This window comes from Scleropages formosus, chromosome 15, assembly GCF_900964775.1.
Source record: "Scleropages formosus chromosome 15, fSclFor1.1, whole genome shotgun sequence".
In the NCBI taxonomy this organism is placed as follows: domain Eukaryota; kingdom Metazoa; phylum Chordata; class Actinopteri; order Osteoglossiformes; family Osteoglossidae; genus Scleropages; species Scleropages formosus.
The window spans coordinates 20,148,472-20,175,297 of NC_041820.1; the positions used below are offsets into that span (position 1 = coordinate 20,148,472).

General features: G+C 41.1%; 1 protein-coding gene, 1 long non-coding RNA gene and 2 pseudogenes across 2 annotated transcripts in view; 2 read left to right on the forward strand and 2 right to left on the reverse strand.

Annotated features, from left to right (window-relative positions):
• Positions 1-7,661, forward strand: part of rmdn3 (regulator of microtubule dynamics 3) — a 39,540-nt gene extending 31,879 nt beyond the window's left edge. Inside the window, exons 9-12 of the mRNA XM_018727588.2 lie at positions 3,387-3,485; positions 4,100-4,153; positions 5,515-5,595; positions 6,357-7,661. Of these exons, the coding sequence (XP_018583104.2) occupies positions 3,387-3,485; positions 4,100-4,153; positions 5,515-5,595; positions 6,357-6,401 (279 nt within the window). The 3' untranslated portion in view covers positions 6,402-7,661. The remainder of the gene's footprint in view (positions 1-3,386; positions 3,486-4,099; positions 4,154-5,514; positions 5,596-6,356) is intronic.
• A 4,890-nt stretch (positions 7,662-12,551) lies between these two features.
• LOC108919438 (cytochrome P450 1B1 pseudogene) lies at positions 12,552-14,449 on the reverse strand (annotated as a pseudogene).
• A 2,720-nt stretch (positions 14,450-17,169) lies between these two features.
• LOC108919550 (cytochrome P450 1B1 pseudogene) lies at positions 17,170-21,544 on the reverse strand (annotated as a pseudogene).
• On the forward strand, positions 20,533-24,841 carry LOC108919552 (uncharacterized). The gene is made up of 3 exons (XR_001964927.1): positions 20,533-20,710; positions 23,599-23,700; positions 24,673-24,841. It is a non-coding gene; the product is annotated as an uncharacterized LOC108919552 (long non-coding RNA).
• Positions 24,842-26,826: the final 1,985 nt, after the last annotated feature.

Sequence of the window (26,826 nt, forward strand, 5' to 3'; positions counted from 1 at the left end):
GTAGAGCAATCCCGTCACAATGAAGTCATTGTTGTGTCCATTCAGGATGTTACGTTGTACTCCCTTAAATTCAGTGCTGCAGTCAAGGGAAAACTTGATGATTCGTCTTTAGGAATTAATTCCCTCATTTATTCATTCTTAGGGCATTGTCTAAAAAAAAAAATTGCAAACACCCCAGGACCTAGACTGTTGGAGAGAAACTGTTGGCCTAAGTCCCTTAATGCCAGCCGGCTGAATAAATCACATCTCCGGAATCTGGGTCTACCCGGTGCACTCTGTGTAAGCACTCTTCATCCCAGCTTTATTATTCTTCCGAATCCGTACCTCCGCTCCAGCTCAGCTTGTGGTTCTGTAGACTCAGAGTAATAGATTGACTCCCATGTTTTAATATACAGGCTCCATGCAAGGCCTCCCTGGACGCAAAGACTTCCTCTGAGTTCTTTTTAACTTTTTGATCATTAACGTCCTTCCATCCCGAGGAAGGAGCCGGCTGTGTGCTCGGAAGCTTATAAATTCACCTAATCCCCTCTTCTGTGAAGAACATCCCTCAGCTGGCGCTAGTGGTCAGCATGCAGTGACCTCTGACCAAAGCTTCAGAAGTCTAATCCATTTGTTTAGATAAGTGAAACTATAACTATGTAAATCTGTAGATAACTGCATAGGCGACTGTCAATGTACTTTTATGCTGTGTGCAACCAAATTTCCCAGTGTCCCATACAGCCTTAATAGAACACCATTTCACTGAAAGAAATTAAAACAGAAGTCTTTGTTTAATAATCTCCACATCACTGAAGACTTACAAAGGTTTTAAGATCCCTGTTAAAACAGAGACTGTTGAGCCACCGTGTTATATAGTATAATTTAACATAAGCAAACAGTGCCTGGTGAAGCTAAGCAGGGGCCTGATTCTCCAAACCTAAGGAGTCATCACTTCAGTGGCTCACCCACCTGCAGGTTGGCTTTTGTCCCACCTGTTGTAAACCACCCGTTTATTAAAGTGCCGCTGTGTTCGCAGACATCAGTTTGCAAACAATCCACAGGGTGTGTTATATTCCTGCAGTGGGACCACAGCTGAATCAAGTTCCTTTAAGGCCCTTTCATGTTCCATTAATTTTAATGGCTTGCCTTCTTTCCCATGTGAAGAATCAAGCGTACTCTTCCACTGGAGCTGTAGCAGCATTTTGTGTCCTTGAAAACAAACACAAAAGCTTAATCAATAAGAAGAAATGTTTTCTTAGTTAATATGGCTATATATGGTGATTATGTGAAAATTAGCTTTTATCTAACGTCTGAAGAAATCTTTTGCATGTAGTTACATTGTTTTGTGTGTGTTAACAGTGTGCGGGACATGGGGTGTCTTGGAATTCTGCTCACACTTGCCTATTTATAATTACAGGCAGGATATTGGCACTTGTTTTGTCTGTGTGAGAGTGTGCATTCCCTGGCATGTGTTCAGGCTGTCTAGCTCATTACCTGTTTATTTCCAATCACTATCCATTGCAAGGTGGGGTACATTTTATTCCTGCCAGTAGATGCTTTACATGTATGCCTGCTCCTAAATCTGCAGAACATCTTGAGCCTTTCTCCCTCTGCACACATTGTGCACATGGGGAAGGGAAAGGGTGGCTAAGTGGTGAGGTGTTTTTTGCTGGACTTATTTTACCTCTCATCTACCTGACTGCCAAAGTGAGGGCACTGATGAGCAATCTGTTTTAATCAGAGACACAGATGTCTATGCACCCATGTACCCTGCTCCACCCTGCTCCAAGGCCTGAAGGCCTTCAACATCATGTTGACCCTGGGTAACACAGCACCCATGGCAAAGGCCCCTGTCCATCCCAAGTATTGAACGTGAAATTAACATAGTATTAGAAGCCTATCCGTACTGCCTACTCATCTTTACCATATAATGAAAAGGCCCAAATTTATTCTATAGATGGCAGAATTTATAAATAGCTACCTTACTGCTTTCCCTCCTAGGTGTGTGTTGTAACTTTGAAGAATTTTATTTTTCATTTTGGAATTGTATATATAACTAGTCAATCACAGTTCCAAGACAGAGACTGCTTTTTCAGGTAAATATGCATATATGTGAACTGGTAAGGGGGGGGGAGGTGCAGTGGGTTGAACCAGGTCCTGCTCTCCAGTGGGTCTGGGGTTCGAGTCCCACTTGGGGTGCCTTGCGACGGACTGCCATCCTGTCCTGGGTGTGTCCCCTCCCCCTCCAGCCTTACTCCCTGAGTTGCCGGGTTAGGCTCCGGTTCCCTGTGATCCCGTATGGGACAAGCGGTTCGGAAAATGTGTGTGTGAACTGGTAAATGACTGAAATGTATTCAGATACTTAAAAAAAGCATCTGTGTAGTAAAAAGTAAATTAAAAATAAATGACAGTAGTACCATAACACACTATTTCATAAACAGTTGATCCATAATTCTGCAGCAAATTTTTTGCATGTATTTTTAATATTTGGCTTGCCATGATGGGTTCCAGGCAGTTACAGCTCCTTTTCCTTGTTTGCACAAAAGTGGAAAATCTCTGATGAAAATAGATTCCTGACATGTACGCAGATTTCCCGCAGAAAGACATTTATTACAAAAAGAAAAAGAACACAAATGTTTTATTGCTAAATTGTAATGGTCTGGCACTGTGCTTTGCCAAGAGAGTGGATAGGAACTTGTCTGACAAGGGGGTGTAGTTTGGTTTGGAGTTGAAGCTAGAGATGAGAACTCTTCACTAACAAGTCCCATACATATTACTGTGGTACATCAGTGTGAAGCTCTCCAAATTTAGAGCAGTGGGAACACCAGAATCTGACTTTGAGGGTCTGTTTAGACGTGGTGAACTGTGCATAGTTGAGCATTGTAACTGCCAAGTTACCTTCCACATGAAGTCATCTGCTGGCTCCTTCTGTTCCTCCCATGGAGACTTTGTCCTGTTTGCAGTCCCTGATCTGACTTTACTCTTCTGTCTCCTGCTCTCACAAAGTGTTTACTCTCAACGGGTTTGCCAAGGGTTAGAAGAGAAACTTCTGAGTCTAATGGGGTCCTGTCTCAGAGATGAGGGTGTTAAAGAGAGCTGCTTCCCTGTAGTTGTGGCAGTGTTGGCGATATTGCAGAACTGTACTGACATTTTATTTGTACCAGAACACCAAGGTGGCAGTGTAGTGTATTGGTTAGAACTGCTGCCTTTAGACCCCAAGGTTGCAGGTTTGATTCCCATCTCCAACTGTAGTGCCCTTGAGCCCTTCTCTCTAAAGAACCCTTACCCTAAATTGCTCCAGTAAAATTGTCCGGCTGTATAGATGGGTAAATAATTGTAAGTTGCTTTGGAGGAAAGTATCAGGTAAATGAGAAAATGTCTGTCTTACCCTGTAACCTACTCTGTAGGTATCTTCTCTTGGATGGCTGGAGAAGAAGGCGGCTGCTGCCCTTTTTGAGACCCCTCCTACAGCCACTGTGCAGGATGCCCTGGAGAACTTCCTTAAGGTGCTGCATATCTCCTGTTCTCTGGGTTTCAGCAACAGAAGCCAGTTAACCTGTTCTAGACCTTCTTTTGGGTGCTTCAGAGAGTTGCGGAGTCCAAGAGTTGGTCCCACAGCATAGGCAGAATGTTGACCCTTCATTAAAGAAATACAAAATTGTTTTCTCCAGAGCTAAATTGGGGTATGTATTGCATACTCCTGCAACATGTCTGGAAGTGAAACAGGAAAAAACTTGCCCCAAACTCCTGGGGTTTCTTTAATTTGGTGAAACATGTTGTTTGAGCAGGAGAGGATTTGCTTTAATGTATCCACAGACACTTGTACAGACTACGAGTTTCCAAGATTGCAGCATTTTAGTCTGAGCTTGAACCATGTTACTCAGTCCAGCTCAATACCTCACCCAATTTTAAGGATGCTTTGTTCATCTCTTATTAGCTTAAACCAACTGAATTCCAGTCATGATGGTACCTTGGGTTGTTATTGTGTATTTAGTTGAGTAAGCACATGAAATACTACCATGTGTATGATTTTTATTAATTTCTAATTTCTAATTCTTCTGTGATTTCAAATGCATCCATAGGATCCCTCACTATTTTTTGCTTTTCTTTCACAATACAGGCTGAACAGCTGAGCCCAGGCTTTTCCAGGATAGGGAGGCTTTACATTGCCAAGGTAAAAGAACCCTACTCTCTTTCCACCCAGCAAGGTACGTTACATGCCACAGGGGTGGCCCAGGAGTTTAAATGTGACAGCCTAGCACATTACTGCAACCAACCTAGTTGTAGGCAAGCACCACAGAGGACAAGCAAAAAACTGCATCTCACCAGACATCCAAGATGCTTATGCCTCTGACACGTCCACAAAGAGTGGGTTTTCTCATCTTATTAGTTGCAGTGTTGATTTTACACCCATAAAACCCAGGCAATAGATACAATAACTGTGAAAAAACCTGAAATTTGCTGGTTCGAGACCTGAGATGGACAACTTTACTTCCCTTGAACAAGGTTCTTTGTCTGTTATGCCTGTAAATTTTATGGATAATTATTTAAATAAAAATATCTAGCAAATAGCAGTAATAATTCTCCATAATTATAAGCTTGCTTACTCTACTAAAACCAAATTTGAAGGCAGGTTCACTAAACAGAGCTGTATACATGCATGTCTCCTGTTTGTGTTTTACATTTCATAGCCAAAGTAATAATTGGTGGAGCTTGTCTCAAAATAGTTTTCAAAAGCCACTCTTTTAATTTTAGGTGCCTTATTTGTATGATTTTATTACAGTCTCCTCCTTACTGTTGCCTTTGTTGTTTGGGCAAAATAATCAGTGGAATAAAGCAATGCATTATGTTTATTTGACAAAAATATTTAAGAAATTTAAGAAGGCAGAAGAAAACAGCAAATTGTTTTGCTGCACAGCTCTATGGCTGGTATATGTTGGTCACTCCAAACTGCTGCCAGAGGAGGGTTGCTGTCTTAGTGAATGTGAGCCTGTCTTGAGACATTTCACTGCTGTTATCTCTGACAGCAGGAAAGTTTTATGGCCTCTGAGGGACTGGCCAACTCACACTGCTGTTTTTCTGGCTGTTCTCTGAACCACTGTGGGACTCTGCCTTGAGACTGATATCACCCTGCTTATGTTAACCCCCTCCTGTAATTCACAGTAATTCACTATAATTCACAGCCTGGGCTTTGTTTTCAAGTCATGGACTCTGAGGTCCTATGGGAGGCACTAGTGAGTGAAACTGGGGGCAAATCTGTATTGTAAATTAGCAGATTACCACCAATTGCAAAGTAATTGCATCCAAAATAGGCAAAACTTTATTTTGTCTGATTTTAGCATAATGCAGAAGCTATTTTGAAATCTGTGATCTACCACAATGGTAAAAAGCACTTTAAGATGTTCAGACTTGGATGTAAGAACTCACACTTGCTTTGTCATAAGTGTGATTTGGATGGTGTTTTTAGTTCTGTTGTCTGCTTTGAACACTCCACATGTTCTTTCATATTTTCATGATTTTGCTTTATCTTGCTAGTGCCACAAGGATCTGGGGAATATCTCAGAAGCCAAGAAATGGACTGAGCTGGCTTCAGCAATGCCTCGTGTTCCCTGTGAGGTAGGCATGTGCTGCAGATGTGGAGGTCCTTACACAGCCACACAGCCGTATACTTTATGCAGTTTGTTTCATTAATTTGTCTGCTCCCCCTCCCTTGTTTTATTTGATGACATTTAACTCTGCTGCAGCTTTTCTGCTGCCTGTGCTGTGCTTGTGTCTGTACCCCCATGCCAACAGGCAAGCAAGATCCCTGCTGGTACTGATCTAGTCAGTGGTGATCAAAGTACTCAGTGTATATGCATGTAGGGGGGACTAAAAGTCAGTAGCTGGCAGCCCCTTTTCTAGAGCCCTGGCACCACATTGAGTGTGCCTGCTAGGCTTGTGTTCCACTCCCTTGTCTGTGTGTCTCTGACTTCGTACAATGTGCTCGCTGTCTGTGCAACTCGGTGTGCCGTGTAAGCCTGTTTTCGCACCTTTACAATCCCCATCCTGCGGGTTCCTCTGCCAGTAGCCATTCCATCTGTGTGGATGTGAGCCCCTCATCCATGTGATGGCATGAGGCTTCTATCCTAGGCATGATCTCATCTTCTGTGTCAAGTGGCTTTCACATGCTGCTCTCTTGTGCAGTGCCACACACTTTGGTACACGTTGCACACATTTGTCATTCACACAGCTGTAATCAGTTAGCATAAATCACAAAGCGAAAAAGGAGATTTGTTACCTAGTGTGTGTTGCTCTCTGCACCTTTCCAGTGGTGTGAACAGGGAGGGTCGAGCTTATGAGTTGTGTAATAACTCACCTATGTCTTATTGGTCTCACAGGATGCAGAGAGTGCCCCTCTGGAAGAAGCACTGGCAGATCTATAAAACCGTAGGAGGCATGTTTCAAGTGGGTTCCTGGTGGGGTTCCATGAAGGGCTGCATGGGGTCTTCTGGGAACCAAGAGATGTTTGGGTGACCAACACAATGAGCACCAGTAGAATTTGCACAACTAACGATTACTGTTTTACTTTAACCATCATTTTGTAGGAATCTGCGATTGGTTAACACATATGGGTGTGGTTTGAAGGGGCAACTTGCCATTACAGGAAAAGCAGCGATCTGCTGTGCATGTGTTTCTGACCTGTACAAACAGCTCCCTTTTTGTTTCCTGAGAGTAATCGTTTGTTTGCTATGTGAAGGAAATTGGAATTGTAGTGCAAGAAAATAACAATGGCCTCCCCTGCAGTAATGGCAAGGAGGTAATGTAGACTGTGATATTGTCACAGAGACCAGCTTCATGAGCGTTTGAATAATGACTCGTGAAGTGTATTTTGACTGAAATTATTTTAATTATTATAGGGAATTCTTTGGCTGTATAATTAAGATCCCAAAATTGCTAACACAAACTTTCAGACCTAATAGGAAACACTTATGGGCACTAAGAAAAAAGTACATTTGTATGCACTTATTCATATCACAGTTCTTATCACCTCTTTCACAATACATTTCTTATGTGGTAGCTTTGGCCACACTGCAAACTTGTACTGATGTTTTTTCTTTTATAATGCAAAATAGTTCAAATACTACTTCACTCTCACACAAACAAATTGATAAGGGCACTGCTGTCATAATGTCAACTGGAACAACATCGTAAGTCTTGGGCAATGCCTTAGTGTATGACATAATACCAGAGGGTTTTAGCAAAGGAATGGGGGAAATATTTTAGGAGTTACCAGAACACCCAAAGGAACATCATGGAACTGCTCTGGAATACATCAGATTACATAAAAAATGCCAATAAGAACTCTTGCTGCTTTGATTTGTGCACAATCAACTTCTTTGTGTGCTAAAAAAATCATACAATGCACTGACTGACATGCCTTGAGAAATGGAAAGCTTTTTTAGAAATATCACACTTATACTCACACTTAAGAGCTAACAGTTTGTACTTTAGGTCGAAAAAAGAGAGCCAGTCTGGTTGATCTAAAGGCCTAGTCTCACATTGGGGTTTGGGTCTTTAGTCAAAAATGTAAGGTTTTATTTTTTCATGTGTACATTGTTTTTTGTTTTCCATTCCTGTATTGCCAAGCTTCCTGTTTTCTTTGTCTTTCATCATTTTAAACATTGATATATATACTTTTCTGACCTGCCTTTATATATGCACTGTAAACCAAATAGTCTGTTACATGACCACTGGTATTGGATTGAATTTTTTGTGTTTTAAGTGCTATATTCATCAGCTAAACATAAGCACTGCTTTCAACAAAGCATTCCATATTGACTACTTATTTTCTGAATATCAAACTCTTGTTCAAGAGTGACAGCATCTCTTTTTCAGTGACTGTTTTTCATAGAAGAACATCTTGTGATATGACAGCACCTACTTGCTGTCACCTGGAAACATTTTGAATAACACCCACACCTGCCAGTTTGATAGCAAATAGCCTAATTGAGTTTTAATTGAATTTTGTTGCTTTTGTCAAATGTGACTTTTGAACTGAGTTTTTTGTAGCTATCCAAAAACAGAAACTGAATAGTGTGCCTTCATGAGATTTAATGAGGGACAACCCACTGTGTTTGGTCATCTGTTCACTGTGGAGTGGGGATGAACCAATGGCCCATGTGCAGCCTTCCCATCCTAAATGGCAACCCCTCTTCAGATGACCAGCACCATGAATGGTGAGGCAGGGTGCAGTAGAAAAACCATAGAGCAATTTCAGTCATGGAAATTGCAGCATTAAACAGTGGCTGACATAGTCTGCTGGTGTCAGATTATTACTTTGATTGCTTTTTGTTGTGTATATGCGTGCAAGTATATAACAAAGAAATGTTCACTCATTTGCTTGTACTTCTGACCCATGGTTCCGGTTTGGAAGTATATATACAGTACTTAAAGAGTATTCACCCCCTTGGAGATTTTGATGTTTTGTTTTATAACATTGAATCACAGTGGATTTAATAAGGCTTTTTTTGACAATGATCAACAGAAAAATACTTTTTAATGTCAAAATGGAAACACACACACACACACACACACATTTTCAGAACCGCTTGTCCCTTACGGGGTCACGGGGAACCGGAGCCAACCCGGCAACACAGGGCGCAAGGCCGGAGGGGGAGGGGACGCACCCAGGACGGGACGCCAGTCCGTCGCAAGGCACCCCAAGCGGGACTCGAACCCCAGACCCACTGGAGAGCAGGACTGCGGTCCAACCCACTGCGCCACCGCACCCCCCAAAATGGAAACACATTCAGTCAAATCAATTTTGAATTAATTACAAATATAAAACACAAAATATTTGAGTGCATAAGTATTCAGCCCTTCAAGTCAGTATTTAGTAGAGGCACCTTTGGCAGCAGTCGCACCCATGAGTCTCTTTGGATAAGTCTATCAGCTTTGCACATGTTGACACAGCAATTTTTGTCCATTCCTCTTTGTATAACTGCTCCAGCTCTGTCAAGTTAGATGTGGACCGTGAGTGAACTGCAATTTTAGAGTCCTGCCACAAATTCTCAGTTGGATTGAGGTCCAGGCTCTGACTTGGCCGTGGCAGGACGCTGACATTTTTGTTTTTAAACTGTTCCTGTGTAGGCTTTTTGTTTGGAGTTATTGTCTTCCCACAAAATAAATCTTCTCCCAAGTTGTAGAGCGGACCAGGTTTTCCTCTAGTTTCTCCTTGTACTTTGCTGCATTCCTTTTACCCTCTATCTTAACAAGCTTTGCAGGACTTACTGCAGAGAAGTGTCCCCACAACATGATGCTGTCACCACCATGCTTCGTAAAGGAATGATGTGTTTCTGGTGATATGCCCAGGATACCCAGGACGGGACAGCAGTCTGTCATAGGGCACCCCAACCAGCCGCACAGCGGGAACCACCCCCCCCCGCCACATTCATCACTTCATAAATATAAGGCCAAATTGTTTTTGAAGACTTGAGTACTTTTGAGCCAACACCATAAAAGGTACTAAAATACTAAGTAAAAGTTTAACCTGAGGAAGTTGAATATAGATAATATTTTCTGGGATATTTAAATATCAACATTGTAACCTCCTTTTTTCATGTCAAATTATAAGATATACAGTATACCAAGTGTGTATTTATATTAATATGTGACTACATGAACAAAATGTCTCGTTAATGGTGCCGTATTTCGGATTTAAGAAATACTATGTAAAATGCTATACTGCTTGCAACAGAATTATACATTGAAAATGTAAAGTTTCAAAACATAAATTAACTGTTTACTCTCAAAATGAAAGACAATAATACATAAATTTTCTAATAAAATGTTGTTTGCATTTTAAGTTATGTGATGTTTTTTGTCATTTTGAAAATTGTTTCAGATGTTTACATTCTATATAGTAGTAGTATAAATTGTCTTTAGAAATAATTTTGTGTATTTGACTTCACATCTGTGAAAAGTGTGAACTGTGTTTTTGGATGATGTGGAAATTGGAGTCAGCTCTGAAGTTAATAAAACATGAAGAAGTTCCACCACAAGAATTCTTTCTGCATTTTCTTGTTCCATGCATAAGGTGGAGGGGGCTGGGAGAAGTATCAAACGATAAGGGCTTTGTAATGCAGTTTGGCTTTCTTGCTGTGTTCTGTCCAGTGCGACCCTAGAGAGATGATTCGCACAGGGGTTAGGAGCCCCTCTCTCGTGCCTTAGTGCCCTTCGGTGCCAGTAAGATGTTTGTGGCTCGGAAATGTGATACATGTATTTTTTTGTCTGGTAAATCAAAACCAGATTGCTGGAGGGGAAAAGCAAACACATTCTGGAAAGAGAGTGTTACTTTTGTGTTGTGGCTTTTCAAAAAGGGCCAGAGTGCAAGGGTCAGGGTCACCTTCTTGTCGTTCCAGCACATACCACTGCTTAGACAATGCTGGAGGAGAATGGTCTGCTGGAGAACCATGTTGGCTCAGCAAAACCACCAAATGCTATTGAACGTTTCCTTCTCTCACTCAAGCAGGAACACTCTCAGATTCCACCTTATCCCTATCTTTCCATGTCCAGAAGCTCTTTTTGGGGCTTTGCTGCAGTTAAGTTTTGGTGAAATGCTCCTTGTAATTACATTACACTCAAAAACCTGTTAAAACTGTTAATGGCCACAAGTCAGTGGAAATCTGGTCAGTGGGTACAGAAACTCTTCCACAGGAATTGTGGTATTGTGGTGGGCCGGAGATGACTGCATGAGAGGATGGCGGGGTTTATGGGTTGGCCTGTTCCTTCTAACAAATATTTGTGAGGAAGATGTGCGTTTAGCTGTGAAAGGAGAGAAACAGCTGCTTGGCATGTCATACTTTTTCAGGGAAAGTGTCTCACTGTGTTGATTACTCATACCAGACAAATTCCTACTATGATAACTAGGTCATTAATTATTTTTGCAGCCTTTCTGCCTCCCTCAATTGAGAGTATAGTATGCCCCAATATGCAACATATATAGCAATATGAGGGAGATAGCATAGGATACTGTAGGCTTATAGCTAGGTGGTCAAAGTGATGAAATTCTCAGACTGGCAGAATAAAGTATGACTGATTGGGTTGGTGTAACTTAGTTTGTTTGTAGATGTGGGATGCAATATTGAACCATAGCTCACTTGTCCAAAGACACATATTGGGGTTACCCACCTGCCCCCTTCCATACATTCAGTTGTGCTTCCCAACTTGTGGGACTCTCATGATGCCACCTTGGAGAGTACATTGATGGACCTCACACTTAAGGTGATTTGGAGACCCACTTTAGCTAAATAAACAATAAAACTGATTTTACAGAATTCACATTTTTGGTGGATATTAGGTGATCAGTAATGTTTTCAAACATAGTTTACATGAAGATGCTGAAAGTATTAGTGTCGAGCAATATGAACGATGCTCTAGACAGGACGAATCCTCTTTCCATGTTCGAGCATTCAAAATTTCACTCTGTGCATTCATTGTATTGCCTACATAATTAAAACCTGAGCATCTGTAGGAGTTACTTCAGCATGACAAGGAAGAGATTTCAGGTCATGGAATGCCAGTTTGTAAAAAGAATATGTTTGAGGATGTGCTATTTGACAGTAGAATTGCATATAGCTCAAATATTATGGCTCTATTCCTGAGATGAGAAAAATTTAAGGAGTTCAGGTAAAGAGCATCTCATGCTGTGACAAAGTGATATTAAAAAAATGCCATATTTGTAACTAAATTTTTTCAGTAAAAGTTTAGACATTTATTTTTAAAACTGTACAAAAATTAGAATATATCTTGAATTAAATTTGACAAAGGTACACAGAAAAAAAGCCATACTCAATGTCTGATGGCCCCACCCAGCTGTGTAGATAATGGGAAAAGGATAGAGATCAGGGTATTAGGGGAGTTTTGCAGGATGATATACTCAGTAAATGCTGTTCCCACTTCACAGATGCTACAATGCTTAGGTTGGCCATCTTCCCAACTAAGCCAGTCTAGATGTTAGTTAAGAGCTGCTAGCTGATTGCCATATATGTTTTAAATGGGGTTTTGTTTTATGGAGACCTGTGGTTCTGCACTGCCACATCACAGCTTGTAGTATATTAGCAACTGTTTTATACGTCTTGCATAACAGTATACAAGTAGCCACTTGATGATCTTGTTGATGTTCATCATTGCTTTGCCTGATTTAATTTGTGATGAACAACTAAATGTGTATGTAAAAGCCGGATACTGGCCACATGTTTGCAGTTAGTACAGGATTATGAACTGAATATCTCTGCAGTTGTTTTCATAAATGTTAAATGCAAAACAATCAGAAGGATTTTAAAAGTTTTGCAACCAAGTTGGCTTTGTCTGAGTGGTTGAAAAAATTTGAAAAGTCTGTTTTGAGGTTAATATTATTCTGGTAAAAACTGATTTACAGGGAAAATACTTCATTCTGCATAAAAAAAAATCTTTAGATAAACATTATAGAACAGTGTAAAAAAATTGCAGTTTGTATGAAAGCAGTAAAAACATTAGCTGTTTGCTATGAAGTACATACCTACATAATGGGATGGTTTCTAAAATCAAGTATTTTATACCTTTTTAAGTCATTTCTCTCTAAGCTTGGCACAGATCTTGTAGTTGAGAGGCTTCAAAGTTAAGCCGTAGGAGCAGTCCATGGTGAGTTCTTGCATGGGACTGTTCTCAAAGGTGCACTGATGCAGCAAGATGGCTGTGAAGAGGAAGATTTCCACCTTGGCAATCTGGTCTCCAATGCACCTTCTTTTTCCGATGGAAAAGATCATGACACTGCTTGTCAGGTCTTTGTTGATGGTGCCGTCCTCATTCAGGAAACGGGAGGGTTCGAAGACATGTGGGTCCTTCCACTTCTGGGGATCGTGGTTGACAGACCACTGGTTGATGAACACTACTGTGTCCTTTGGAATGTGCATACCCTCAATGGTGACATCGGAGGTGGTGGAGTGGGGTATGGTTACGGGCACAAAGCTGGTGTAGCGCATGGCTTCATAGATGAAGGCCTCCAAGTATACCAAGTTCTTCTTGTCCTCAGAAGAGGGAAGTCTGTCTCTGCCAACGACTTTGTCAATCTGCTGCTGGATCTTTGTTTGAATGTGGGGGTATTTTACTAAAAGCAGGAGCATCCAGTGCAAAGCTGTGGCGACTGTGTCCATCCCAGCTCCTATCAGATCTGTAACAGTCCCTTCTGCATAATCCTCTGTTAGTCCACTGTCATGGCTTGTCTTACTGATAACTTCAATAATTGCATCACTCATGTCTCGTGTCACACCTGGGTCGTAGGTCTCTCTATGCTGGACCACCTTGTCTTTTACAAATGCAAAGAACTCATTATTCAGCTCCTTAAAGCTCTGAAACACTCTGCGCACAGGATTAGGGAAAGACTGGAGCCAGGGCATCAGGTCCACTAAACTTCCTGCACCTACAGTCTCCCCAAACCTGTCAACTCTGCCTAGGAGTGTCCTGAACTCCAAATCTTCATGTCCGTAGCGTTTTCCAAAGCAGAGGGCACAGATGACATTGGCAGCAGCTACAGTTAGTTCATGTGAGGGACTGAAATGTTGTCCATCTGTACCAAGCCTGAGAAAAACCTGAATCAGATCCAAGGCTTCTGCTACAATGTGCTGCTCAAAGGTTTTCTTGGTTTCACTGTTTGCTGAGGAAAAAGCCCTGATGGAGGACTGAGCAATTTTGCGATGCATCTTCCACTGACTACTGTAGTTGCTGAATGTCATGCTCTTGCCTCCTGAAACCATCTGAAATGATACAAAATTGGGTCGTCCTGCAAATTCCTTACCGTGCTGGACCAGAGCCTGGCGTATTGCCGTGTCTCCGTTCAGCACAATAATGTCATTGCTGCCCAGCCGGATCTGATATATGTTGCCGTACTTCTTGGCCAGTCTGGAGAAGGTGATGTGAGGCATTTGGCCCAGCTGCATGGCATTGCCCACCAATGGCCAGGCAAAAGGTCCAGGCAGTCTCCTCTTGTGTCTGAAGTTCTTGAACCACAGACAGGCTTCAAGACAGAAGAGGAAGATGAAGGAGGCAACAAGAGCCGGCTGGACCTGTCCACTCCACTCTCTGATGCTGCTGCTGTACGCTCCAGACTCTGTGTCCCACAAGGCCATTGTGTTGTACTGATTCTCTTGCGTTTCTTTTCTCAGTAGGGTGTTCACTTCTTTTGCTCTAAAACAAATGTGTGTCTTTCTTGTTTTTTCTTTTTTCTTTGCAGATTTTTACTACACACCAGCGTCTGTTTTTGGTACAGCAGATACGCAGCACTTTAAAGTCTTCAGGGTAGTCTCTGCTAGATCTCTGATTTGGTTGCTAGTTGATGTGGTGAAGAGCCAGGTTCTTAAGGCGCTGCTCCTATCCTTCCATGCCTCCCCTTAGCTTGTGGTAGACGGCTCCATTTCAGTGGTGCCCAGTGTAGTAACGTCCCTTTTCAGATGACCAAATGAAAGCAATGCAGTTCACAAGCTCTAACACTCTCCCTTATATATATCTGTGCGGTTTTTGGAGTGGGCTGGGACTTGGGTTTTTATCATCTCTCCCCTCCCATTGTGGTCATCCCACGGACCCCAGGACTCCTATTCATCTCTGCTACAGAAAGTTGTTCCAGCGGGGTGTCAGTCATGCTTGGGCCAAGAGTTCACTGGAGAGCTAGTTTAAATACAAGAAGCACAGTGTCCCAGTCAGGTGGGTGTAGCAGTAGGAGCTGCAAGGGCTAAAGAAGCAGCTGGGGAAAGCGCTGCCTACGGTTTTTACGACAGCGTACAACCATATAGTTTAGGAGGTTTGTGACCTATTATTCGAAGAGGCAGAAAAGTTCCTGTTGCAGCTCCTATGAAAATATTTTTGGACAGCATCACGCATTAAACCCATGGCCTCAACAGGCTTCTGCTTTTTGTATGTTTTGTTTCTCTTCTCCTTCAGACTAATGGGCACTTGTGAAGTTGGCAGGATTGGATAGACTTTTAAAGTTTCTCATTTTTGCTTTTTTTTCCCCTTTAGTTTATGTTTTTTGATAATGGAAGAATTTATGAGAACAATGTTTTATTAGTAAGCTGTATGATATAAAAGCACATTTGGTGAGTGGCAGTATATGTGGAGTAGGACAAATTATGGCTCTGTTCATTTTTGAGATAAAGCACATTTTGAAAAAATTACAAACAGGAATATTATGATGGAATAAAATTAGCTTACCTGTAATGAGAAAGTGCAACATCTTTGACTTTAGGTTATAAAAAGAAATTCTGTAAAATGGAGGTTTTGTTTTACCTTAGGATGATAACTGTATTTTGAAGATTTATTCAGATGATATTTGCAGCTATAATGCTACTCTAAAGTTTATAGTTTATATTATGGTGTGTGCGAGTGACAGAGGAAGTGTGTTCCACTGATGTATGGATGAGTGACCCATTGTAAGTAGTGTATCTAGCAGTGTAAGTCACCTTGGTGTGTGGGCTCATAACACTACATAGTATCCACTGGAAGTCACTTTGGAGAAAAGTGTCTGCTAAATAAATAAATATAAATGTAATGTAAGTTTCCGGTTTAAAATGAAACATGAATACCGCTGACATGAACATACTTGTATTACTACTTACTTCTTGTATTGCTCCTGTGTGGGCTTTCCGCATCTATTGTTTCATCATTAGTGAACAATCAGTGAATTACAATTTTGTTATTTACTCTCTTTAGAGATATGATTATAAAGTACTTTTAAGTGGTTAGGCAATGAAAATTTGATTTTGAAACCATTCCAATCCATTATTTTAAAGTAATGAACCTTATAAACAATTAAGTTACAAAGCCGCATGAACAAAGCTGTAAAGAAATGGAACTGTATCTATGTTTTTGTGCACAGGATTTCACATAGATCAAAACACAAATGAAGGGCAAACAATGTTTTTTTAATGTGGATGGTAATGGAATGCATTTACTGTGGGGTATAGTTAGCTTAATGGTTATATATTTAGTAAATGAGATAATATTACGCTAAAGATTAGTGTTTTGGTCAAACTACTTAACAGGGCAGAGGCTTTGCCAGCAAAACCAGTAATGGGTTTTCACAAAGTAACAAAAGACTTGAGAAATTAGTGGAAAAAAAGGAGTTGGTTGGTTTGGATTCAATGTGATTTCTGCCGCTGGTGAACGCAGGTGTTTCGACTGCTTCTCTGTTCCATGCAAATTTTAATCCACTAGAGACTGTTTACTGCATGTAAAGCATTGGGAATTTGTAAAATTTCTTTGATGACAATTGTGCACTTTGCTTGGTTATATTTGTATGGAGAAATTTTGCCTTTTAGCTATATTTTATATAGATAAGATGCAAAATTAAAGGGATTATAGATATATAGAAAAAAATACATGTATTTGTATGTGAACACACAAGGCAAATAATATTCTCTCTTTTTCATTTCTTACATGTATTATTTAAAAATGCCGGCAAAGTGAAATGAAACCATTTCCATTTATTTTAGGCCAGGATGGTTAGTGGTTTTAAATCCGTGTTTTGGATTATGTATGTACCACCCGATAGTCATTTTAGACCGATCTTGAGTACTTAATTATAAAGGGAGTTTTTTTAATTTGTCTTTTTTCTTTCTTATATCCTTTACAATAAAGGGTATTTTATTCCAATAACAATATTTATAGACACATTACAGTTTTTCATTGTCATAATCTTGCAATGTGGATGCATGATGCAGAATTCTGATATACACCAGTAACGTCCGCAGAACTAAACTAAAACATCAAGGTATACCTTCCAGCTTCAGCAAAAAATATTCACGGTCTCAGTTCCTGTTTTAAAGTTTCTGTCACAAGAACTGTTGATGAAATATTATTGGTTTGTAACATTTTTATGTTTTACTTATTAAGTTGTGTAACAAAGTTGGAGAATTTCTTGGTATAACTATGGGTGAGAGCGCAAAGTTGCATCTGAAAGGTCTAGTATTTAAAAATGGAATTTATAGGTAGATAGATTTCATTCTGTGTGAACTGTTGAACTGAATGTGTGTAATGTAGAGTGGCAAAAAGAAATTTTAAAGGATTTTTGTTTGACAGATAGCAAGAAATTCAAGTCTGCAGCCACATTGCCAAGTAGGTGGACTTTTGAAAGAAATATAATGGATGTCTTGTGAACAAAGAATGGACTTAATACCTGCATCCTCCCTGTTTTATTTATATTTTATACACACCAAACGTAGCTTATAGTTATAAGGTAAAAACATGGTATACATTAAAGTAAAAAATATTACACACACAGCTGGTTCCCTTGGCTTAGAAAGAGAGGAAATACACAAAGAAATCATTTCCACAGTAATATACTTCACCTGATAAAACAAGTCTTGAAAGGTAACCTGGCATTCACATAGCTTGCAAAGTCCTGGGACTGTAAACAGAGGTGCATTTTGCAAATTACATGAAAACATATGGAACCATTTATTGGGGATTATTTGTTTTTGGCCTGTAATATGAAGCAACACATGGTTATACAAGACAGTATTGCAGAAGTTTTTTGCATCTGACTGTTCGATGAGAATACTTTCAAGTGAGATCTTAATTGTATATTTTTCAAAGATGCAAATATGTCAGGTTTTCCAAATACAAAATTTTGTTGTGACAATGCAATATACCTGCTTATGTCTCTCAAAACTTTACAAGTCATTGAAAATAACTTGAGATTAATGTTCCAATTCTTCTCTATGATGTGCATCTCATTTTGTCCTCTTTGCCATGTGATCCTCATTTTTATTTGTAGTAGATAGTGAATTTAATGTTTTTAATAAGAAATAATTGCCCAAAACATGGTCAACACTTTAAAATACATTCATATATGTGACTCTGATGTGAAACAGCTAATGCTTTGATATAATTTCATTAATCAATTCACAAATCAAATACAATAAACAATATATGTACTGTATATAAAATATTTCAGACGTGAGAATTTTTAACAGATGTTTGCATACACATTCACCAAAGAAGCTAAACACAGTGATACACGTTCATTGTTAATTGCGAACAAATGACAAATGCTGAATATTTAAAAAATATTTTACTTTGAACTTGAATAATGTCCCACATAACTCCTGCTTTGACATTATTGCTTGCACATGCAGAAAAGATGCTGAATATATGCCACGATTAGAATGTCATGAACACAAATTTAATAGTTTTCAATCATACTAGATTGTGCACGTTTCCCAAAGTGTTTTCAAAGACCCAGAACCTTTACTGAATTGTAGTACAGTATACTTCACAGAAAATACTTTGCCTATAGGTTTGATTTCTTTTACAAACCTGCAGACTCAAATTGTTCTACTGATAAGTAAAAATACAACTCTTAACTTGCAGAAAATAAAAATTTAATCAATTATGAATGAATAATTAAATATTAAATATGAAATTACTTAACTAAAGCAGTCAGTGCAAATCCCTCTAGACCAAGGATTAATCCATTTGCTAATACTCACTGTTAAATGCCATCAGTCACCTTCTAGCAAAGCTGAAGTCTTTGCTGGCCTTAAGTCACTAAATTCAGGGTAGACAGTGCTTAGCTTTTCATGCTGGTGAGACCATGCCGAGAAACTTTCCCCTGAGCTTGGCACAGATCTTGTAGTTGAGAGGCTTCAAAGTTAAGCCGTAGGAGCAGTCCATGGTGAGTTCTTGCATGGGACTGTTCTCAAAGGTGCACTGATGCAGCAAGATGGCTGTGAAGAGGAAGATTTCCACCTTGGCAATCTGGTCTCCAATGCACCTTCTTTTTCCGATGGAAAAGATCATGACACTGCTTGTCAGGTCTTTGTTGATGGTGCCGTCCTCATTCAGGAAACGGGAGGGTTCGAAGACATGTGGGTCCTTCCACTTCTGGGGATCGTGGTTGACAGACCACTGGTTGATGAACACTACTGTGTCCTTTGGAATGTGCATACCCTCAATGGTGACATCGGAGGTGGTGGAGTGGGGTATGGTTACGGGCACAAAGCTGGTGTAGCGCATGACTTCATAGATGAAGGCCTCCAAGTATACCAAGTTCTTCTTGTCCTCAGAAGAGGGAAGTCGGTCTCTGCCAACGACTTTGTCAATCTGCTGCTGGATCTTTGTTTGAATGTGGGGGTATTTTACTAAAAGCAGGAGCATCCAGTGCAAAGCTGTTGATGTGGTATCTTGCCCAGCACCTATGAGGTCAGTAACGGTACCTTCAACAAACTCATTTGTCAGTCCATTAGGTTTTCCTTGTTCAATTACGGCAATGATTGCATCACTCATGTCTCGTGTCACACCTGGGTCGTAGGTCTCTCTATGCTGGACCACCTTGTCTTTTACAAATGCAAAGAACTCATTATTCAGCTCCTTAAAGCTCTGAAACACTCTGCGCACAGGATTAGGGAAAGACTGGAGCCAGGGCATCAGGTCCACTAAACTTCCTGCACCTACAGTCTCCCCAAACTTATCAACCTTGCCTAGGAGTGTCCTGAACTCCAAATCTTCATGTCCGTAGCGTTTTCCAAAGCAGAGGGCACAGATGACATTGGCAGCAGCTACAGTTAGTTCATGTGAGGGATTGAAATGTCGTCCATCTGCACCAAGCCTGAGAAAAACCTGAATCAGATCCAAGGCTTCTGCTACAATGTGCTGCTCAAAGGTTTTCTTGGTTTCACTGTTTGCTGAGGAAAAAGCCCTGATGGAGGACTGAGCAATTTTGCGATGCATCTTCCACTGACTACTATAGTTGCTGAATGCCATGCTCTTGCCTCCTGAAACCATCTGAAATGATACAAAATTCGGTCGTCCTGCAAATTCCTTACTGTGCTGGACCAGAGCCTGGCGTATTGCTGTGTCTCCGTTCAGCACAATAATATCATTGCTGCCCAGCCGAATCTGATATACGTTGCCGTACTTCTTGGCCAGTCTGGAGAAGGTGATGTGAGGCATTTGGCCCAGCTGCATGGCATTGCCCACCAATGGCCAGGCAAAAGGTCCAGGCAGTCTCCTCTTGTGTCTGAAGTTCTTGAACCACAGACAGGCTTCAAGACAGAAGAGGAAGATGAAGGAGGCAACAAGAGCCGGCTGGACCTGTCCACTCCACTCTCTGATGATGCTGCTGCTGCTGTATGCTCCAGACTCTGTGTCCCACAAGGCCATGGCGGTGATTTGCCTGAAAGCTTTATATTATTATAATAAACGTCTGTGATGATGAGAAATTGCAATATGACGTGTAAAAATAAAGCAAAAAGGCTGAAGCAGCACTGACCTCTCAGAGTTTGAAATGAAAATAAACTTCTGAATTTTCAGTGTATTTTTTGCACAAAAGCAGAAATTCAGTCTCGCAAACTGAAAGAAAACGCAATTTAGGATTTGTCAACCTGATTCTGATGCTGTTCAGTATGGTTCATAGTCCTATGGATTCGCTGACCTCCAAATTAAAGAAATGCGCGCGCGCAGATGTCTGTGGCGCGGAAACAGGTAAAGTAAAGACGTCTCTCCCCTTCGCTCTGAGATTTGAGCATTGTGTGTTTGTGCTTTAGGAGTAACTCTTATATAAGTTTGCGGTGTGGAGGGCCGGGCTCTGCGTTATTATCATACTCCTCCCATTGTGGGAGCCCTGGAGACCCCTCACATCAGCGCTTTCCTGTTGGGCTTCGGACGTCTCCTCGAGACCAAACTACAGGCGGCGGGCTCGCGCCAGGTTCGGAGGCGCGCGGTGGGTAGCGCGCGGGCAGGAGGAGCGCGAGTCCGAGTGCTTAGTTAGTTGTACCTCAGTGCGTTGTAGCGGTGCGAGGACTTAGTTTGTGGAGTGCACTGCGTGCAATACGGTTTGTTTTCTTTTTCCAAGTTTTCTTTGACTTGTCTGTGAAGTAAATGTTCCTTCAGTGTAGTATTGCAAAATAATGCGAGCGTGACTCAACAACAGTATTATTCAAATTCTCGACACGATATAACGTAGCGTCTGCTTTACTATTCTCCCAACTTTTGCTACCATGACCATGTGAAGCCAGTTTTTAAAACTCCTCACTCACTGTGTCCACATAACCTCCGCGAAAGCAGATACATGAATATCAATATGAATATGACAGACCAGGTAAACATCATGTGAAGCGTGGGAACGGCTACCGTTCAAGAACTCAAATTGTTGTTATATTTGTCTTCAACTGGTCCAGTTTAACTGATGTTCTGAACCGGTACGCTTAGTTACACACCGCTCCTTCAGCCAGTTCAGGTGATCATCATCTCATCCGTTTAAACTGTGTCCGGTGTGTGTCATGCTCATTTATACGGCTTGACTTGTCTCGCAATTTGATCAGACGGTCGGTGTGCGAAAAAAGGGTGAAAACACAATTCCGTCCCTATTTTCACTCATATATAATTAGGCTGCAGTGTGTATTAGGCTCTTAATCTCGTTCGCTTTCAAACGAGAACTAAGCACTATTCGATTTTACCTGCATCGTGTCCGTGCAACTCCTCTCCTCCTTCCTTGTAGTGTGTGTTCGCAACAATTATTATTGTAGCTCTCCTGTGCCGTTCGAGACGATGTGGTTTAGAGTGTGTAGATGAGTCGTGTGTGAGCGGGACAGTGAGGACACACACTGCGCTCGATGACGGAACAACTGCGAAGGCATCAATACTATTACTATATACTAGTAGTATAGCAGGGAGGACGGCCGCTACTTGGCGGAGGAGCTTTGAAGTGAGATCATTGTATCGCGATCCCATTTTTCTTTCAGGTACACTTATGTCCCACTTGTAGCCTTATTTTATCTGATAAAAAATATGATAGATAATATCACTTTCCCAGAAGACCATGGAGGAGTATCAATTTCCCCGGCAGCTCCAGTGTGGATTTCCCACAGTGCAAAACCTGTTTAAAGTGCGTCTGGTTTATGTTTTACTTGCTGGTTTCATGGCACTGTGGGGAATCCCTGGAAAGAGCTTTTGTTCACCAGCTGACGTTACTGTCACCTATCAAACAGCTACTTTGTACTTCTGTCATCAGCTTAACTCTTGCCCTCTTAGCACTTTAATACTCCACGTTTGTGTTCTATAAATTGGTCATCTCCTCGTTTCTTGGGAATATGTACACAGCAAAGGGTTATTTTTCATTCTGCTGGATGATATTAATGAAGTATGAATACTAAAAAGGAAAAATATGGAAGGTGATTACTTGCTCTAAAATGAAGCTTCCAAGAATTCATTTAAAATGTCTTAGAAAGTAGTTTGTAAAATCGTTTGTAATTAGTTTTGGCTTCCTTATACATATTTTATGGATGTTTAAAAACATTTAGAAATAACCCCATTTATGCTTATAGTTTGTAATAGTTTTCTTGTTTTGCATTCGTGCTAAACGTAACTGAAAAAGTCAGAAAGATCTGCAATTCTTTTTTTTTTTTTTCTTGATTCAGTCATTTAACATTTAAACTGCTGTCCTCGTTTTGGCGAACAGAAGGAATATTGTTGTAACCACTTTTTTTTTTTTTTTTTTTATTTTATTATAAATATATACTTAGGTAGTCTTCCATTCAATTTATTATTCATACAAGTACATTTAGCCAGTCTCTCATCCCCTTGTTGTGTCAGTTTTTTTCAAAGAACAATGAGAAATGTGTAGTTGCTTCCGAACCTTGTCTCATTTTGGTGCATTTTTGTAACATCCACCTCAATGGGGTTTTTGCATGATTTCATAGCAGACCTCAGGTGACCGAAAAGGTTTCTTTCTTCTCAGTAAACAGAGATATGAACACTCTGCACTGACAAGTGCATGCAAGGCAATGATAATCCGAAGGATCAAGAAAGTAGCTATCATAAGGAGGAACACACAGCTTTAGTGTTTATTTCAGTACTTAAACTCATGAAGACAAAAAAAAAAAACAGGTGAAAGTGGGAAATGCCGTGCCAAGCTTATATTTTGGTTTTAGTGGTTGAACTAGAGGGGGTGCGGTGGCGCAGTGGGTTGGACCACAGTCCTGCTCTCCAGTGGGTCTGGGGTTCGAATCCCGCTTGGGGTGCCTTGCGGCGGACTGGCGTCCCGTCCTGGGTGTGTCCCCTTCCCCCTCCGGCCTTACGCCCTGTGTTGCCGGGTAGGCTCCGGTTCCCCGTGACCCCGTATGGGACAAGCGGCTCTGAAAGTGTGTGTGTGTGTGTGTGTGGTTGAACTAGATGAGCTCCTTACTTTTTCTGTGGGAGGTGGGACTATAGAGAGGGGCTACACAGAGCTGATTTCTTTACTCAGTCAATGGCACCTTCCCTACCACCACTCTGAGGGGAATCAGTTCCCGCAACATTTAGATACTTCTGCTGAGTGTGTATGAATCTGTGACTTCTCACGTTATAAATGTTCATCAGAAAGCTGTAATTAGCCTGTACGTGACATTCACTGAGTCCCAAAAAATAGAACAGGGTCACACTACTAGGTAAAGATCAAGGAAGAGCATTTTTCAAAGTACATTGGGGAGTGAGGTACCACTCAATGAGATTAAATGTTTTCACATTTTATAGAAGCCCATATCATTAAAATTAAATTGTTTCAGTATTTGTGTTAACCTTTCATATAAGCGCAGTTCAGACTTATCAATGTCTTTTTGAACTCTTATCCAGGTCTTCAAAGGAAAAAGTCAAGAGTCATTGAACCCGTACAACTGGCCTCACGGCAGATAATCTGAAATGGGAGTCAGCAGTGGATTTCTAGGTTATGAGACGGTCAGTCAGCACGCATTGCACATCCATTCCACAGCGTTCACATTTTGTGTGCATCACTTCCTGTCTGCAGTACCTCGTCCACGATGTTCTCAAACACTGCTCAGCTGAACAAGCCCAACATTCTGAGTACCTAAGAAATAACAGATTCAAAGAGGAATAACAAATTCATATTTCATATTTATTCATTCGAATTCGTATTTATCTTGCACTCCAGCTCTTGTTTTATTTCTCCTTACACTTTTGTTCCCAGATTTCCCCAAGTAGGTCTATTTCAGTGGCTAGCTGAGCAAATGCAATAAGCATCTATCTCTGTGTCTGTGTCTCAGAGCAATTAAAATTGCAGTATATATCTCAATTCACCTCCTTCATGGAAAGGTACCAGTGTCCTTTCTGTTGCTTCTCTGACATTGTTAGAAGGATACTCATGTGGTCTCTGTCTTTTTCTTAATATATAAGGAAATTAGCTTTTGGAGAGTAACAGAGTACCACATGCGAGGGGTTTCAACATGGGCAGAGTGATAAAGATTGATGGCACGACCATGTATCAGTAGACCATGAGACAGACCTCCTCCTGCCTGTCTGTCTGCACCCCAGCTCCCAGGGAATCCCCCCTACAGTGTAACCCCAGCCTTGGAACCCCCTCTCCACATCCACACTCAGTTATTCTCGCTGCCATCACATCTAATTAGAGCCAGGTTTGCAGTCCACTCACATGTGCGTGTGTGTTTTTTGCGTGTGGCTGCCGTGTTTGCCTGTGATTATCTTCTGTAACCTGGCTGTGAAAGCTTGGCCCTGACCCCAGGCTGACTCTAGTGGGGGTTAGGGGGTAGTTCGGGATTGATGAGGGTGGAGGAGGGGTGCAGGGAGTCACGTTGCACGTAAATGGCTGGCAGCAGGCGTAAAGAGATGAGACCCACAGTGGACCGGCTCTGGAGCTAATCACTGTTTACTAGTCTCATTTCCACTTCTCAGGCAGCTACTGTCACGCACAGCCCAGGGAGGGAGGAACAAAGAGGGGGCTGGAGGAGATGAGGGGGCCAGGAGCTTCATGAGGAACTGTAAAGACTCGGAAAGGTGGATTTCATGTGTCAGAGTTGTAAAGCTAAGTAACGACTGAGCTTTGCCAGAAATAAAGGACTAACAAACCAAACTGAAGTTTTGGGACTTTGTATTCTTTGACACAATTATCTGACTGTTGTACACATACTGACGGAAGCAGAAGAAATGTAAATACAAAAAGTTGTCCACACTTAACTTTTTTTAGTCCATTTGTTGCTTGCAATCACAGGAGCTGCAGATGGTGGTATAGTGGTTATAGCTCACATATGTTTATACATTTAGCTGATGCTTTTCTCCAAAGCAGCTCACACTGTTAGTCTACCTACAATTATTAACCCATTTGTACAGCAGGGTAATTTTACTGGAGTAACTTTTTGGGTAAGTGCCTTGCTCAGGAGTACTACAGCCAGGCATTAGGCTCAAACCTGTGACCTGGGGGGGCCAAAGGCAACAGTTTTAACTACTACACTACCAGCTGTTTGCTTACAACTGCAAGACCTGGATTCCTATTCCACCTCCCTCTGTAATACCTTTAAGAAAGGTGTGGTAGATGGGGTTAAATAATTGGCATTGAATCAGACTGAACTTACTTACTGTGAACTGCTCCAGAAAGAGTTATCGAACTGTATGAAAGGGTAAACAATTGTGGCTGACGTATTGCACAAATTTAAGACTACAAGTTAACATGGTGTCAGTTAAGCGAATTAATAGAGTAATGCTGCATCCTCAAGATGGTGTGTGTCTTTGTTTTTTTTTTTTGCATGGGCAGAGATGAGTTCATAAATAGCGTTCTAATGTCAACATCTTTCTTTCCTTAAGACGGCATGATAACATTCTCCGACTTCTGTCTGTTTTTAAGATATTGCTGTAGTGTCACACGCCACACAACTTGATAAGATGCAATTTAGTTTCTGTCTTAGTCAAATCTGACTTCTGTGGTACTCTCCCATTGATGTTATGGATGAAAATATTGTACCATAATATTGTCTTTATTGTACATAAAGAGGAGAAAAAACCTAAATATGAAACTCAGGAAAATGAGGCCCCCTGCCTTCCATCTAAAATTGCTACATGCCTTCATTGCTGTTTCTTCAGTTCCTGTTGTGGAAGGCATCTGAGGCCTGAGGTCCTGCCTAGGCACCAAACACAGAATGTACGGCAATTAGAAACTTCTGGCTTTTTGTTGCAAAATTTGACAGTTTCTGGATTGTTTTTATTTTAACATACCTTGTTCAAATGTGTTCTTTTAAATGACAATGTGTGTGATTTTCACCGACAACTAATAGGGAGCTGAATGAAGGCTGACGTTAAACTGTCTTGTGGTATTTGGAGGGAGAACTCCACTAAAACTATAGAAGCTGGAACTAGAAATATAAAACCACACAGGTGTCCAGAATGAATGTAATAAACCACTGGAGAAGAAGTAGGGCTTAAAGTGAATAGTTTATTTTGCTGAACACCACCTAAAATGGCATTTTATAATTGGATTCAGAGGACAAGTATGTTGAATTAAAGTTGATTAATACTGTGACAGTACAGCAGGTGGCCATGAGTGTAATATGAGCTCACCATCAAATTACTGCTGACTCGTTACCCTGTGACCGACATACATCAGTGTAATGCATGCTTGCTGGTGTTCCACTGTGCCAGTTTTTCCGTCACATGCAATGCATGTTCTCCTTTTGCATGAATCCTGCTTGACTGCTACATCAGACTCCTGATCTAGACCCCTGTGAGAGAAGCAAAGGAGAAATGATCAAACTTTCCGTTTCTCAGCAGTCACATTCCGCTCCTCCTGCTCTCATCTGTCTGGTGCAGAGGTACACCAAAGTTGCGTAAGGCCTGCCAACGGTAGACACATGAATAATTGACCACTTGGAAATCTGTGTTTGTGTGTGCGCCACGTGCCTCAGGCCAGATCTTTGTGGGTTTGTGTACCATGAACTCTGTCTGACTTCATATTTTGTGTGCTGAATCGTGTGCATACGTGATTTTCACTCACAGTAGCCCAGCCTCATCAGTACACAAGAAAAAAGGTGAAGCCTCCAAAATCCATCACACAAACAC